Source organism: Rousettus aegyptiacus, unplaced genomic scaffold (assembly GCF_014176215.1).
Source record: "Rousettus aegyptiacus isolate mRouAeg1 unplaced genomic scaffold, mRouAeg1.p scaffold_m13_p_13, whole genome shotgun sequence".
NCBI classification, from domain to species: domain Eukaryota; kingdom Metazoa; phylum Chordata; class Mammalia; order Chiroptera; family Pteropodidae; genus Rousettus; species Rousettus aegyptiacus.
Window position 1 is genome coordinate 33,222,178 of NW_023416288.1, and position 13,071 is coordinate 33,235,248.

General features: G+C 38.4%; 1 protein-coding gene and 1 pseudogene across 4 annotated transcripts in view; one reads left to right on the plus strand and one right to left on the minus strand.

Annotated features, from left to right (window-relative positions):
- MPP6 (membrane palmitoylated protein 6) overlaps positions 1-13,071 on the plus strand; it is an 89,596-nt gene that overhangs the window by 41,999 nt on the left and 34,526 nt on the right. For 3 of the 4 annotated variants that reach the window (XM_036230410.1, XM_016159559.2, XM_016159557.2), the window contains exons 2-3: positions 5,168-5,286; positions 12,333-12,485. In XM_036230410.1, coding sequence (XP_036086303.1) covers positions 5,170-5,286; positions 12,333-12,485 — 270 coding nt within the window. In that variant the 5' untranslated portion in view covers positions 5,168-5,169. Of the gene's footprint in view, positions 1-5,164; positions 5,287-12,332; positions 12,486-13,071 lie in introns of all 4 variants that reach the window. The other variant, XM_036230411.1, reaches the window with a different exon arrangement.
- Positions 1,041-1,799, minus strand: LOC118610710 (annotated as a pseudogene).

The following is a 13,071-nucleotide window of genomic DNA, read 5'->3' on the forward strand; positions in this document are numbered from 1 at the left end:
AAAAGTTACCTTCTGAGTTTCGGGACTTTCCTTCCTTCCCAGAATCTCTGAGTAAATTGGGACACTTCCCTGCCTTTCTGGCTCCCACCCAGCTTTGCAGGGTTCCCACCACAGAGAGCTGGCTGCTTCATATGTGAAGCCTTTACACTGGAGCTGCCTTGCGGTCATCCACGTCTGAGTAATGATAGATTTAGTTCATATTTTAATATTTTATAAGGTTATTTCTCTCATTTCTTACATATTTTCTCATACATGCTTAGAATAATTTTGTCAAAAAGAGCCATTGTGTTCTTTCCATAGTTCATGTTATTAGATAACTACTTTATGGAGTCAGCCCCGTGCACTGGCCCATGAGGGGGAACCATTCCTTCCTGCCGTCCCGTCGCATCCCAGTCAATGGGGGGCGTGGGAGGACGGCAGGCATCGGAACGTCATTCAGTTCGCTCACCGCAGAGCTTGGACCGCAAGCGTTAGGGCCGGTGCTTGCGTGGCAGGGAAGTTGTGTGAATGTTTCGACGTCCCGGTTTATTTCACTGGAACACTGGGTAAGTTGTTCCACACACACCCACCACCTCCCCCAACCTCCCCCACCGGTCCCTGTCTGCCTTTCCCACCAGTCAACTCTGAGATGCCCCACACCCAAACCGTCCCCACGTAGCTACGTACCAAGGGGAAGATCGAAAGACGGCTCTCACCGTTGGGATTAAATGGCTGGGAGCAGTGCAGGTGACCTATGCCCGAGACCAGGTGAGGATTTTTAAAGAAGCATGGACAGGGACATTAAGAATAGCATCTTAATGTCAACTTCCGAACAGTGCCATGCTGTCCCCGGGGGAGGAGAGTCTCCGCAGCTGCTCTGAAACTGCCCGTAAGAAAGGGCCAGGGGCGAACCTGTAAGACGAGCCCTCTCAGAGCTCTGGACTCAGCAGGGCCTTCGGCTGGTCCAGTCCAGACCTGCTGAGCCGGGCGACCTGAGTGCTGCCGGGCAAGCACACTGCAGCCTGCCCAACTCAGCCTTGGAGAGCCCTTCAGCGCCATCCCAGAGTACTCCCCAGTGTGTTAACAGCTGTCCTCGAAGCTCTTCAGGTTGAGAAAGTGCTCAGCAAATATGCTCTTCTGACTGGAGAGGAGGCGTGCTGCCTGAGGGTTGTTGGGGGGTGGGGGGCTTCAGGAGACCGGGCCAGGTGGTTGGCTGCTGATGGTGTAGTCGCAGAGAGCTCCCACCGTGCGCTTTGACCACGGCGGCCAGCTCAGTTGGCGCCTCCTGGTAGCACAGGTACACCTGGCCGCAGGCCAGAGTTCCATGGCGGCCATCTCGGCCACCCAGCAGCATGTCAGTGAGGGCCCTGAGCACACCCTTGCAAGGGGTCTTAGCGTTTCGCAATTCCAGCAGGTAGGAGCAGAAATTCTCGGCCATTCAGGAATGGGGACACCAGCCTTCAGCTTGAAACGGGATCTTAGGGGCACGGATGGCATCCAGATCTTTCATCCCATGCAGAGAGTTGTAGGGATGCTGATTTCTCTGGGCTTCCAGCTGTAGCAGTCTTGCATCATCCTCTGCAAGGAGCTCTAGGATTCATACTTGATAGACTGAAGCCTGACTAGTGGAGTATCAGTTCCTCCTTCAAGTCTTTGGAGCATGTGTCCCACGGGGACATGAGATGAGGTCTTCAGGATTTTATTGAAAAGCACATGATTTGCTTCTTTGCAAAAATAAAAAGCAGTACAAATACCAGGTTCCTGTCAACCTTCTCCAGCCCGCCATTTCTCCTGGACAGCCAGGTACTACCGGACGCCATGGCCTCCTCAGCCTGTGCCCAGCATCGTCGGTGTGTGCCGTCACTCTGCCTGAGGCCGGCTCCCTGGAGCTCCCAGCCATTCCCTTGTGGGGGAAGGCCAGGCCAGACCTGGCCTGAAAACGTGGCCGGGGACTTCAATTAGACTTCTATTAAATGTACAAATTAGTTTGGGGATGTTTGGCAACTTTGTAATATTCAAGGTTCCCTTTCCAGGACCTGAGATACTGATAGTCTTAGCAGTTTTTAATTGAATTGCATATAACCAAGAATTAAATAACTTATGAAAATCTTCAAAATAACCAAAGGTGTATTGCACAACCTCTACTACTTTTCTTCCCACTTGTTAATTAGCACAAATATAAAAATGTAAGAACCAATATGGAAGATACATTTTTAAAAAACATTTAACAACTGGAAATTTGAACACCAGCCACATATTTGGTGATATTAAGGAATTACTGTTACTTTGTTAGATGTGTTAACAGTATTTTGGTTCTGTTGTTTTAAAAGAGTACTGATCCTTCAGGCATATACACTAAAATATGTCTGGGGTTTCCTTCAGAGGTGACTAAGATAAGTAGATAGAGGTATGAAACAAGATTGCCATGAGGTGCTAATTGTTGGAGCTGACAGTTACTGGGTTCGTTATATTATTGTCTCCTGTATATTTGAAACTTTTTATAATGAAAATACAGGCAAATACAGAATTTCAAAGGAAAGGAAAAAAGTAATTATGAGAAGCAGAGCTAACTACATTTATAGCCACAGGGTAAAAAACACTTCCAAAGGTGGTTGATTCTATTGTTTCTTGCCCACTTAAAGGTACACATTGGACCACAAGCGAAATTATTAAAGTAGCCTTCATTTATATTCGTTATTTCCTTGTGTCTTCTTTCCTCATCTTAGCCTAATACCGGTTTTTCTTCTCCTTGTTTTAAGGCCACATTTTTCTCCTGTTTACATGTACTGAGTAGAGACCTAGATAGAGATAAACTTGTCTAGATTTAATGTATAAGAGTAGTTTGGGAGGGAGTTCAGGGCTAGAAGGCAGGGAGTAGGTCTGGTAGAGTATTAGACAATTGTTTGAGCATTTGAAAAAATTGCTGATGGAACCGTACAAAGTTTCTTGCAAAGTCTGGGGAAAAAACCTTGTAGGAGTTTTACATGAAAAGCACCAACTGTTGATTTTGTAAAAAATTGCCAGTGTGTAGAAAGAAGGTAAAAGCTTAACCTTGTAGTATTCTAACAGAAAAGAAATACATAATGTCTAAACTGGGTAAATAAAAAAGTAGCAATGTTAGCATGTATCCAGAAATATAGCCATGATTAAGAGAAAGGTAAATTCAAAGTAGTTACTGGAGTATCGGATAAGTTGGGAGGGGTGGACAGTATGGAACAGAGAACTGCTAAATTTCATTATAAGCCACTTAGTAGTACAGTCTGACTTTTAACAATGTTTATATTTTAATAAAAATGGAGAATGAATATTAAACAGCTGCAATATTAGTAGACTTATTCTAAAGAATCATTAAGAGAAGATAAAACTAATAAAAATAATCTCAATAAAATTAAAACTATCATATGGAATGAAGTGGGGTCTAGCTTCACTCTCCTGCATACACGTATATCTGGTTGTCCAAGTACCATTTATGGAAAAGACTGTCTTTTCCTCCATTGAATTACCTTGTCACTGTTGTTGAAAATCAATTGACCATAAATTTATTGATTTATTGTTGGACTCTCATATAACTTTAGTTACATGTGTGTCTTTATGCTAGCTAGTACCACACAGTCTTGATGACTGTAGCTTTTTAGTCAATTTTGGAATTAAGCGTGGGTCTTCCAGCTTTGTTGTTTTGGCAATTGGCTATTCTGGCTCATCTGCATTTGTTATATGAATTTTAGGATCAACTTAACAATTTCTGGAAAAAAAAAAGGTGGAGTGGGGAGCAGCTGAGATTTTAATAGGGATTGCGTTAAATCTGGATCAATTTGGCAAATATTGCCATGTTAGCAGTCCATGAATATGAGATATCTTTCTGTTTATTTAAGGCATTTTTAGTTCTTTCAATGACGTTATATAGTTTCAGTGTACAAATCTTACACTTCTTTCATTACATTTTTTTTCTAATTTCTAATTGTTTTTGATATTGTTGTAAAAGGAATGATTTTCTTAATTTCATTTGCAGGTTGTTCGTTGGTAGTGTGTAGAAATGTAATTGATTTTGTATTATGATCTTGTATTCTGTGACCTTGCTGAACTCATATATTCTAATAAATTTATTTTTATATTTTTTAATGTTTTCTATATACAAGATCATGTCATCTGCAGAAAGAAATAGTTTTATTTCTTTTTTTCCAATCTTGATGACTTTTATTTCTTGCCTAACTGTCCTGGCTAGAACCTCCAGTACAATGTTGAGTAGAAGTAGCAAGAGTAGACATCCTTACCTTGTCCTGATCTTATGGGAAAATATTCAGTCTTTCACCATTAAGTATGATGTTAGCTATGGAATTTTTCGTAGAAGCCCTTCAGCGAGTTGAGGAAATTTCCCTTCTATACCTAGTTTGTGGAATGTTTTTATCACAAAAAGATATTAGATTTTGTCAAATGCTTTCTCTGTGCCTAATGACATCATGTTTTTGTTGTCATTGTTGTTCGTTTGTTTGTTTTTGTACTATTAATACAGCCTATTGCATTGATAGATTTTCATGTGTTGATGGTACTCTCTTGGATTCCTGGGATAAATTGTACTTGGTCATTATTTACAGTTCTTTTCGTATGTTGCTGCATTCCTTTTGCTAGTCTTTTACTAAAGACTTTTGCATCTTCATTTAATTTTCTTGTGATGTCTTTGTCTGGATTTGGTATCAGGAACTCATAAAATAGTGGAGACATGTTCCCTCCTCTCCTTTTTTTTTTTTTTTTTTTTTTTGGAAGAGTTTGTTAAGTATTGGTTTCAATTCTGAAGTGTTTGATGGAATTCACCAATGAAACTCATCTGGTTCCAGGCTTGTGAGAAGTTTCTTGATTAATAACTCAATCTTTTTTTAAATAGATCTATTAAAATTTTATATATCTTCTTGAGTAAGTTTTTTTAATTTGAAAAATATAAAACAAGTGTAAGGTTGTGAGTATATGTATAAGGTAGTCTGATAAAGCCCAAATTGTGTATAAAAAAACCTATTCTACTAATTCATGGCAAGTCAATTAGAAACTTATACTATTTAACAATTCAGTTTTTTAAAATGCAGTTTTTCAAGAACGTTAATTGTTAATGCCTTTTTATTTGAATTATTTTGTAATTGTTTTTCATAATGGCTTGGAATTTAAGGTGTTTTTTTGTATATTACTTTTATCTCAGCAGCAATGCAGCAAGTGTTGGATAACCTCACGGAGCTGCCCTCATCTACGGGAGCCGAAGAAATAGACCTCATTTTCCTCAAGGGGATTATGGAGAATCCTATTGTAAAATCACTTGCCAAGGTATATTGGTTTATTCACAAGATTCCTACATTATTTTTTTAAATCATTTTTTCAGAGGTCTTTTCAGATATTACTGTTTCAGAACAAATTGATATGCCTTAGGCTTAATTAGCAAATAATAACATTTATCACGTAATGAAAATACTGCACACCAAAATTAGACCACATCTGCCTTTTCTATGCTGACTTTAAATTCAGAATGAAATGACTATGAGTTTTAGCCTAACACATGTAAAGTTTTAGGGAAATTATAACTGAACAGTCAGTCATGTTAGTCATGTCAGTCATGTTAACATGTCAGTCATGTTAAAACCGGGCGTGTGAAAAAGATCCCGATCCTATTTCCGTTTTCAACAAGAGCATGATACCGATTTTATTAGACTGCACCTGTTTTTCATTTCAGTTCCTGACTTCCTCTGTCTAATACTTTCTGAGATCTTGCATTCTGTTGGAGAACCCTGATATTTTAAGTCTGTTTCTGTAATCGGCTCTTTAGCAATCTCCTTAGCTTATCCATGAATACAACCATTTTTGGTCCAGTTTTATTTCACTTATATTAGTTCCCTGGAGTTATTTTTCTAAACATCACTAAAGCTCAATGTATTAACCACTTCACAGCCCTGCTGTACCATTCTTGAACCTTCCCCCAGATGATTCTAGCTTTCGAGAAGCCGTGCTGCACGCCCTCTCTGGTGCCTTCACGTAGCCATCTCCTCGTTCCCAGAAGGCCAATTTCATCCTCTCCTGGGACTGTTTTATTCGCTGCAGTCTATTACTCGTTTTCTTCTAATAGTTCTGAAAAACCATACCTTTTACAAAGTTTATCATTGGTAAGAGTGAATTAATGATGCAGAGTCTTCATTTTATTCACAAACCTAATTATTCAAAGATCACATGATTTACAGGCTTTGTCTCCTAGGTAGAAACTAATCCACTTGCAGATTACCCAACTAGAATTTTTATCTTTGTTATTAAAAAAAATGTTTTTCAATTATAGTCAACATTTAATATTATACTAATTTCTGGTGTACAGCGTAGTAGTTAGATATTTATATAATTTACGAAGTGATCCCCCCCCAATAAGCACCCCCTGATATTTTCATAAGTTTTGATTGCAGTTTATTCAAAGTTTATTACCTAGTCCTGTACTTTAATAATTATATATGGGATATTATTTACTTTCAGATTCAAGCTTTTAGTTGTAAATATCATTCATTCACTGTATTGTGTCAGGAAAAAGTAATAGTTTCAGGGTCTGTCAAAATCTGTAGGGGCCGTTTAAGCGCATATTAAATAGCTTACCCCAAGCTGTTATTGGTACTTTAAAAATAGTTTTTGACTCTTCCCTCGATTCATTCTGTTAGTTGTCAGTTTTTATTGTCAATGTATCTAGTACACGCCTGTCCCTGTGTTCATTTAAATTATAACTTTTGATTTGTACTTGTAGAAACTAGATAATATTATGTAAGGCATCTTAAAATGTGCTTATAGTTTATAAAAGTCTTTAAATAATATACAAGCATACCTCGGAGATACCGCAGGTATAGTTCAGACCACCAAATAAAGCAAATACTGCAATAAAATGAGTCATCCAAATTTTTTGGATTTCTAGTGCATATAAAAGTTATGTTTATACTATACTGTAGTCTGTTAAGTGTGCAGTAGCATTATGTCTAAAAAACCATATGAATATACCTTCATTTAAAAGTACTGTATTGCTAAAAAATGCTAATCATCATTGAGCCTTCAGTGAGTCTATATCTTTTTGTTGGTGGAAGGTCTGCCTCAGTTCGATGGCCACTCACTGATCAGAGTGGTCATTGCTGAAGGTTGGGGTGGTGGTGGCAATTTATTAAAATAAGACAGCAGTGCAGTTTGCTGCATCAATTGACTCTCCCTTTCACGAATGATCTGTCTGTAACAGGCAGTGCTGTTTGACAGCCTTTCGCCCACAGTAAAACTCCTTTCAAAGTGGAAGTCAGTCCTCTCAAACCCTGCTGCTGCTTTATCAGCTAAGTTTATATCACATTCTAAATTCTTTGTTGTCATTTCAACGATCTTCACAGCTTCTTCACCAGGAGTAGCTTCCATTTCAAGAAACCACTTTCTTTGTGCGTCCTTAACAACTAGCTCCTCATTCATTAGAGTTTATTGTGAGATTGCAGCAATTCAGGTACATCTTTAGGCTTCACGAGTTCTCTTGTTTCTACCATATCTGCAGTTACTTCCTTCACTGAAGTCTCGACCCTCTCAAAGTCATTCTTGAGAATTGGACTCCACTTCTTTCAAATTCCTGTTAATGTTGACATTTTGACCTCTTCCCATGAATCACAAATGTTCTTAACGGCATCTAGAATGATAATCTTCCAGGTTTTTAATTTACTTTGCCCAGATTCATCAGAGGACTCACTCTTTATGGCAGGCATAGCCTTATAAAATGTGTTTCTTAAATCATAATGCTTAGAAATTCGAAATTATTCCTTGATCCACGGGCTGCAGAATGGATGTGTGTTAGCAGGCCTGAGAACAACATGAATCTCATCGTGCATCTCCGTCAGAGCTCTTAGGTGGCCACATGCATCGTTAATGAACAGTAATAATTGGAAAGGAATTCCTTTTTTTTCCTGAGCAAATCTCAACAGTGGGCTTAAAATATTCAGTAAGTCATTTTGTAAACAGATGTGCTGTCATCCAGGCTTTGTTGTTCCAATTATAGAGCACAGGCCCAGTAGGCTTAAGGTAATTCCTAAGGACTCTAGGATTTTCAGAATGGTAAGTAAGCATTGGCTTCTAGTCACCAGCTGCATTGGCTCCTAACAAGAGAGTCCGGCTGCCCCTCAAAGCTTCGAAGCCAGGCATTTACTTCTCCTCTCTAACTGTGAAAGTCCTAGGTAGAGTTTCCCCCACTTTAAGGCTGTTTTGTCTACATTAAAAATCTATTGTTTAGTGTATTCTGTTGTTTAGTGGGGCCACCTTCACTAATTACCTTCGCTAGATCTTCTGGATGACTCGTTGTAGCCTTTACGGCAGTACCTGCTGACTCACTTTGCACTTTTGTGTGGTAGAGATGGCTTCTTCTTTCCTAAACCTAATGAACCGACCTCTGCTAGCTTCAGACTTTTCTTCTGCAACTTTCTCACCTCTCGCAGCCTTCATAGAATTGAAGAGAGTTAGGGCCTTGCTCTGGAATAGACTTTGGCTCCAAGGATTGTTGTGGCTGGTTCGATCTTCTATATCCAGACCACTAAACCTTTCTCCATTCCAGCAACAAGGCTGTTTTACTTTCTTATCATTCAAGTCTTCACTGGATGTATGTATGTACAGGCATACTTAACACTGTTAATTTCCTTTAAGAACTTTCCATTTGCATTCACGACTTGGCTAACTGACACAACAGGCCTAGCTCTCAGCCTATCTCGGCTGGCTGGTTGGCGGAGCAGTCAGAACACATAGCATTTATTAAGTCTGCCGTCTTTTATGGATGTGGTTCATGGCACCCCAAAACAATTACAGCAGTCACATCAGAGGTCACTGCTCACAGGTGACCATAACAAATATAATAATAATAAAGTTTGAAATATTGGGAGAAGCACCAAAATGTGGCAGAGACACAAAGTGAGCAATTGTTGTTAGAAAAATGGCACCAGTAGGCTTACTTGACACAGGGTTGCCACAGACCTTAAATTTGTAAAAAGTCCAGTATCTTTGAAGTGCAGTAAAGCAAAACACAATAAAATGAGGTATGCCTGTATATACATCCTTACATAAATTAAGGGATCAGAAGGCTTAGTACTCTTAATACATTTATTCTCCACAAACTGAGCTATAGATAGATGCAGTATAATCCCAGTCAGAATTTCAGGCTGACAAGATGATGTTGAAACTTCTGAAGGACTCAGACTAGCCAACACATTTCGAAAGGGAACGAAATTTGATGTATTCCAGAACCTGATTTTAAGGATTACTGTGACCCTACAGTAATGATGATGACGTAGTATTGGCATATAGACCAAAGACACAGAACAGTCCTGAATGAGACCAACACCTACATGGCCAACTAATTTTTGTTAGTACTGCCATGGTAATCAATCCAATGAAGAAATGATAGTCTTTTCCATACATTTTGCTGGAACAATTGAATATTTATATGCAAAAAAAAAAAAAAAAAAACCACATCATCTTTTTCCTTATGTTGTATGTAAAAATTAGCTCAAAATAGATCATGGATCTAACAAGTAAGAGCTACAACTATAATACGTCTAAAAAAACACATAAGGAAAAACTGTGACTCTGGGTTAGAGAAAAACTTCTTAGCTGTCATATAAAAAGCATGACGTTTAATGAAAAACTTGATTAACTAGGTTTTATCAAAATTAAAATTTTTTCAAAAGACATCGTTAAGAAAATGAAAAAACAAGCTGTAGACTGGGAGGAAATATTTGCAAGACACATATCCTAAAAGGAAGCTGCTCATTCATTGTGGGTAGCAAGGCAACGTCGTACAACTACTTTGGAAGACAATGTGGCAGTTTTCTTACAAAACTAGGCATAGTGTTACTACCATACAATCCAGCAATCTCACTCCTTGGCGTTTACCCAAGCGAGTTGATAATTTATGTTCACACAGAATCCTACACATGAATGTTTATAATAGCTTTACTGATAATTGTCAAAACTTGGAAGTAACCACAATGCCTATCAATAGACACATGGATAAACAGAGTGTGGTACATCCGTACAGTGGAATATTATTACCCAGCGATAAAAAAGATAAATGAGCCATTAATACGTGGAGGAGCCTTAAATGCTTATTGCTGACCAAAAGAAGCCAGTCTGAAAAGGCTACATACTATATGACGTTCTAGAAAAAGCAAAAACTATGGACAGTACAAAATAAAGTAGTTGCCAGGATTTAGGAGGGTGCAAAGGAGGGTGAGTGGGGGAGCACGGGGCATTTTTAGGGCAGTGAAACTATTCCGTATAAAGCCTTGAAGGTGGCTAGATGACACTGTGCATTTGGCGAAATGCGCGGGACTGTACAACACGAAGAGTGGTCGGTCCTTAATGTAAACCACAGACTTTAGTTGATTAGTGTATTAATATTAGTTCATTAATTATAACAAGTGTTTCATAAATATTTTTTCTGTTTCCTTTTCTCATTCTTTTCCTTCTGGCATTCCCATCATGTATATGTTACATCTTTTGTAGTTGTCCCATGTTCCTTAGGTATTCTGTTCCATGCTTCGTTCTGTTTTCGATTTTTTAGTATGGGAGGTTTCTATTGACATATCTTCTGGCTTGCTGACTTTTTTTCATGTGTTTATTGGCCATTTCTGTATCTTTGGAGAGTTGTCTATTTAAGTCTTGCTCATTTTGAATCAGATTATTTTTTTATTGTCGTTCAAGTTAGTATTATCATTTCTAGGTAATAGTATTTGTCCCTTTAGATGTAGCCCATAACTTTTGTTAAAAATTTTTCTTTTTGCAAGCAGGGTTGGACTGTGCTTGGGTGAAATACCCAGAAGTTCTGAAAGAACTTTTCCTTCGGCAGTTCATTTTTCTAAGGCGCAGTGGTGAATAGGATTCTCAGAACTGGACATACAGGAAGGCTAGGCCATATTTTATCAGCCGCAGGTGTTCTGCAAAGCCCGTCATGGCGTGTTCTTCCAGCCACTTGTGGCAGGTGAAATATGTTTTTGTTGAGTTATGCTAGCTTTCTAGTAAGGCTTTTCTTAAAGGAAACAAGACTCATGTATTCAAATAGTGTATGATTCATCTGCCCCTCTATTTAGTTTTCAAGTGTTTCCTTTGTCTTTTGTTTGATTCGTTAAATCCGAATTGGTACTTGCCTCTTGAAAGCTACTAAATAAATTCTGACTTTAAATTTCTTTCACAATATCTCTTAGGGCTTAAAAAACTACAGATTGACAACATGGATCTGCATCTGCTTTCTTGGAAAAAATAAAATGGATCTCGATTGAACCCAACTATATTTCAGAAATTGGTTTTCCATGTTAATATAATCATAGCTGCAGTTTCACTGAAAAGCTTTATCTTCCTCTGAGAATTTCTGTATTGTATAGTGACATTCTTTCCTACTATAAAACCAGTCTGTGCAGTTGATGTGAACAATCCTTCAGGCATGTTCGTTCATTTTTATAACATAATTCTGCCTCCTACTTGACTTCCTCTTTCTCTCTTGCCATTAGTCTTTCCACATTCCATCCCCACCCAGCTTGGGAGCGATAAGGTAGATGAACATACACAGGTCGGGAGCTATGTTAGAGTTTTCAAGTCAGTGACCATTTCTGTTCCTTTTTGTCTCAAAGTCTTGAACCAAAGTCTACCAATATCTAAGTATTGTCACTATATGCCGATCACATAACACAGGCTTTTATAGAAGATATATTGCTATAGTACCTAAAAATTGTAAGCCAGTCATTATCTATTTCCTAGAGAAAGAGATGGTCTTTAGAGCTCTCAGAGCAGAAGGGTGAAGGTTCAAGGAGTGGGTGGTATCTTGAACCATAGGACTATAAAGTAACTATGCGAATAGATGTGGTAGAACAAATGAACACACCTGGACTGGAAGAGCCATACTAAAAAGCAACTACTGAACTAGCAATTTGTGAGAGCATCTCTCACACATTTAAAAAAGTGAGAATAGTGCATCATGTGTTAGATGGAATCATTAACTGCACGGTGATGGTAACGTTGCTGTCTTATAAGGGTAAAGTCAAATAAGCTTTAGTAGGTAGGAACTTAAGCTTTAATATTAGATGACCTGACTCTCTGCCACTTACCAGTATTATGAATTCAAGCAAATCACTTTATCTGATTTTACATCCGGATCTATGTTGTAAGGTGAGGATGATAATAGCATATCTACCTTTGCTGAATACATACACACACACACACACACACACACACACACACACGTGCACGCACGCATGCTCATTCTTATACACTCACACTGTACTTAGACTATAGTTCTTGACTCACACACAGAATATGTATTATTACTTTAATATACTATTGTCTTGTAGGCTCACGAGAGGCTAGAAGATTCAAAACTAGAAGCTGTCAGTGACAATAACTTGGAATTAGTCAATGAAATTCTTGAAGATATCACTCCTCTAATAAATGTGGACGAAAATGTGGCAGAGCTGGTTGGTATACTCAAGGAGCCTCACTTCCAGGTAAACTTCCCCTGTCACCCTTCCCTGCAAGTGCCCTGTGTTTCCAAAGTATTTTCCTTTAGCAGTTAAGGTGATGTTTTTAAGTATAATTTAGGGCCATATTTTGTAAATATATAAATTCCAACTTAGGTATTTTAATATTCTGATAGGCTGAGAATGCATAAAGAGACACATACCTAATACACACTGTATAAGTGTATGATGTTCGTCATAGAGTACATGAGAATGGATTTTTTTTTTGTATAATTAAAAAAAAACAACCCTGATTCACCATCAGATTAGACCACATAATAGAGATGTTTTTCCGCCTGTAATAGTGGATTTTTCTTCCTCATTACCCCTGTTTCCTTTACCTCCTTATGACCAGTTATACACATTTTCAGTGGTGCCTCTAAGACTGGGGTGTATTTGATGACCGTGGAACAAAAGAGAGCATTGTAAGGATAGAAAAGATTAGATAACATACTTTCAGTAGGTACAAAAAAATAAGTGCAATTTAAGCATTGGTCTATATCAGTTAAGAGTTAATCATTTAACAAAGAGGAATCAGTTTCAGGAGAGAAAAAGGGTGGGGGAAATTTCTTAT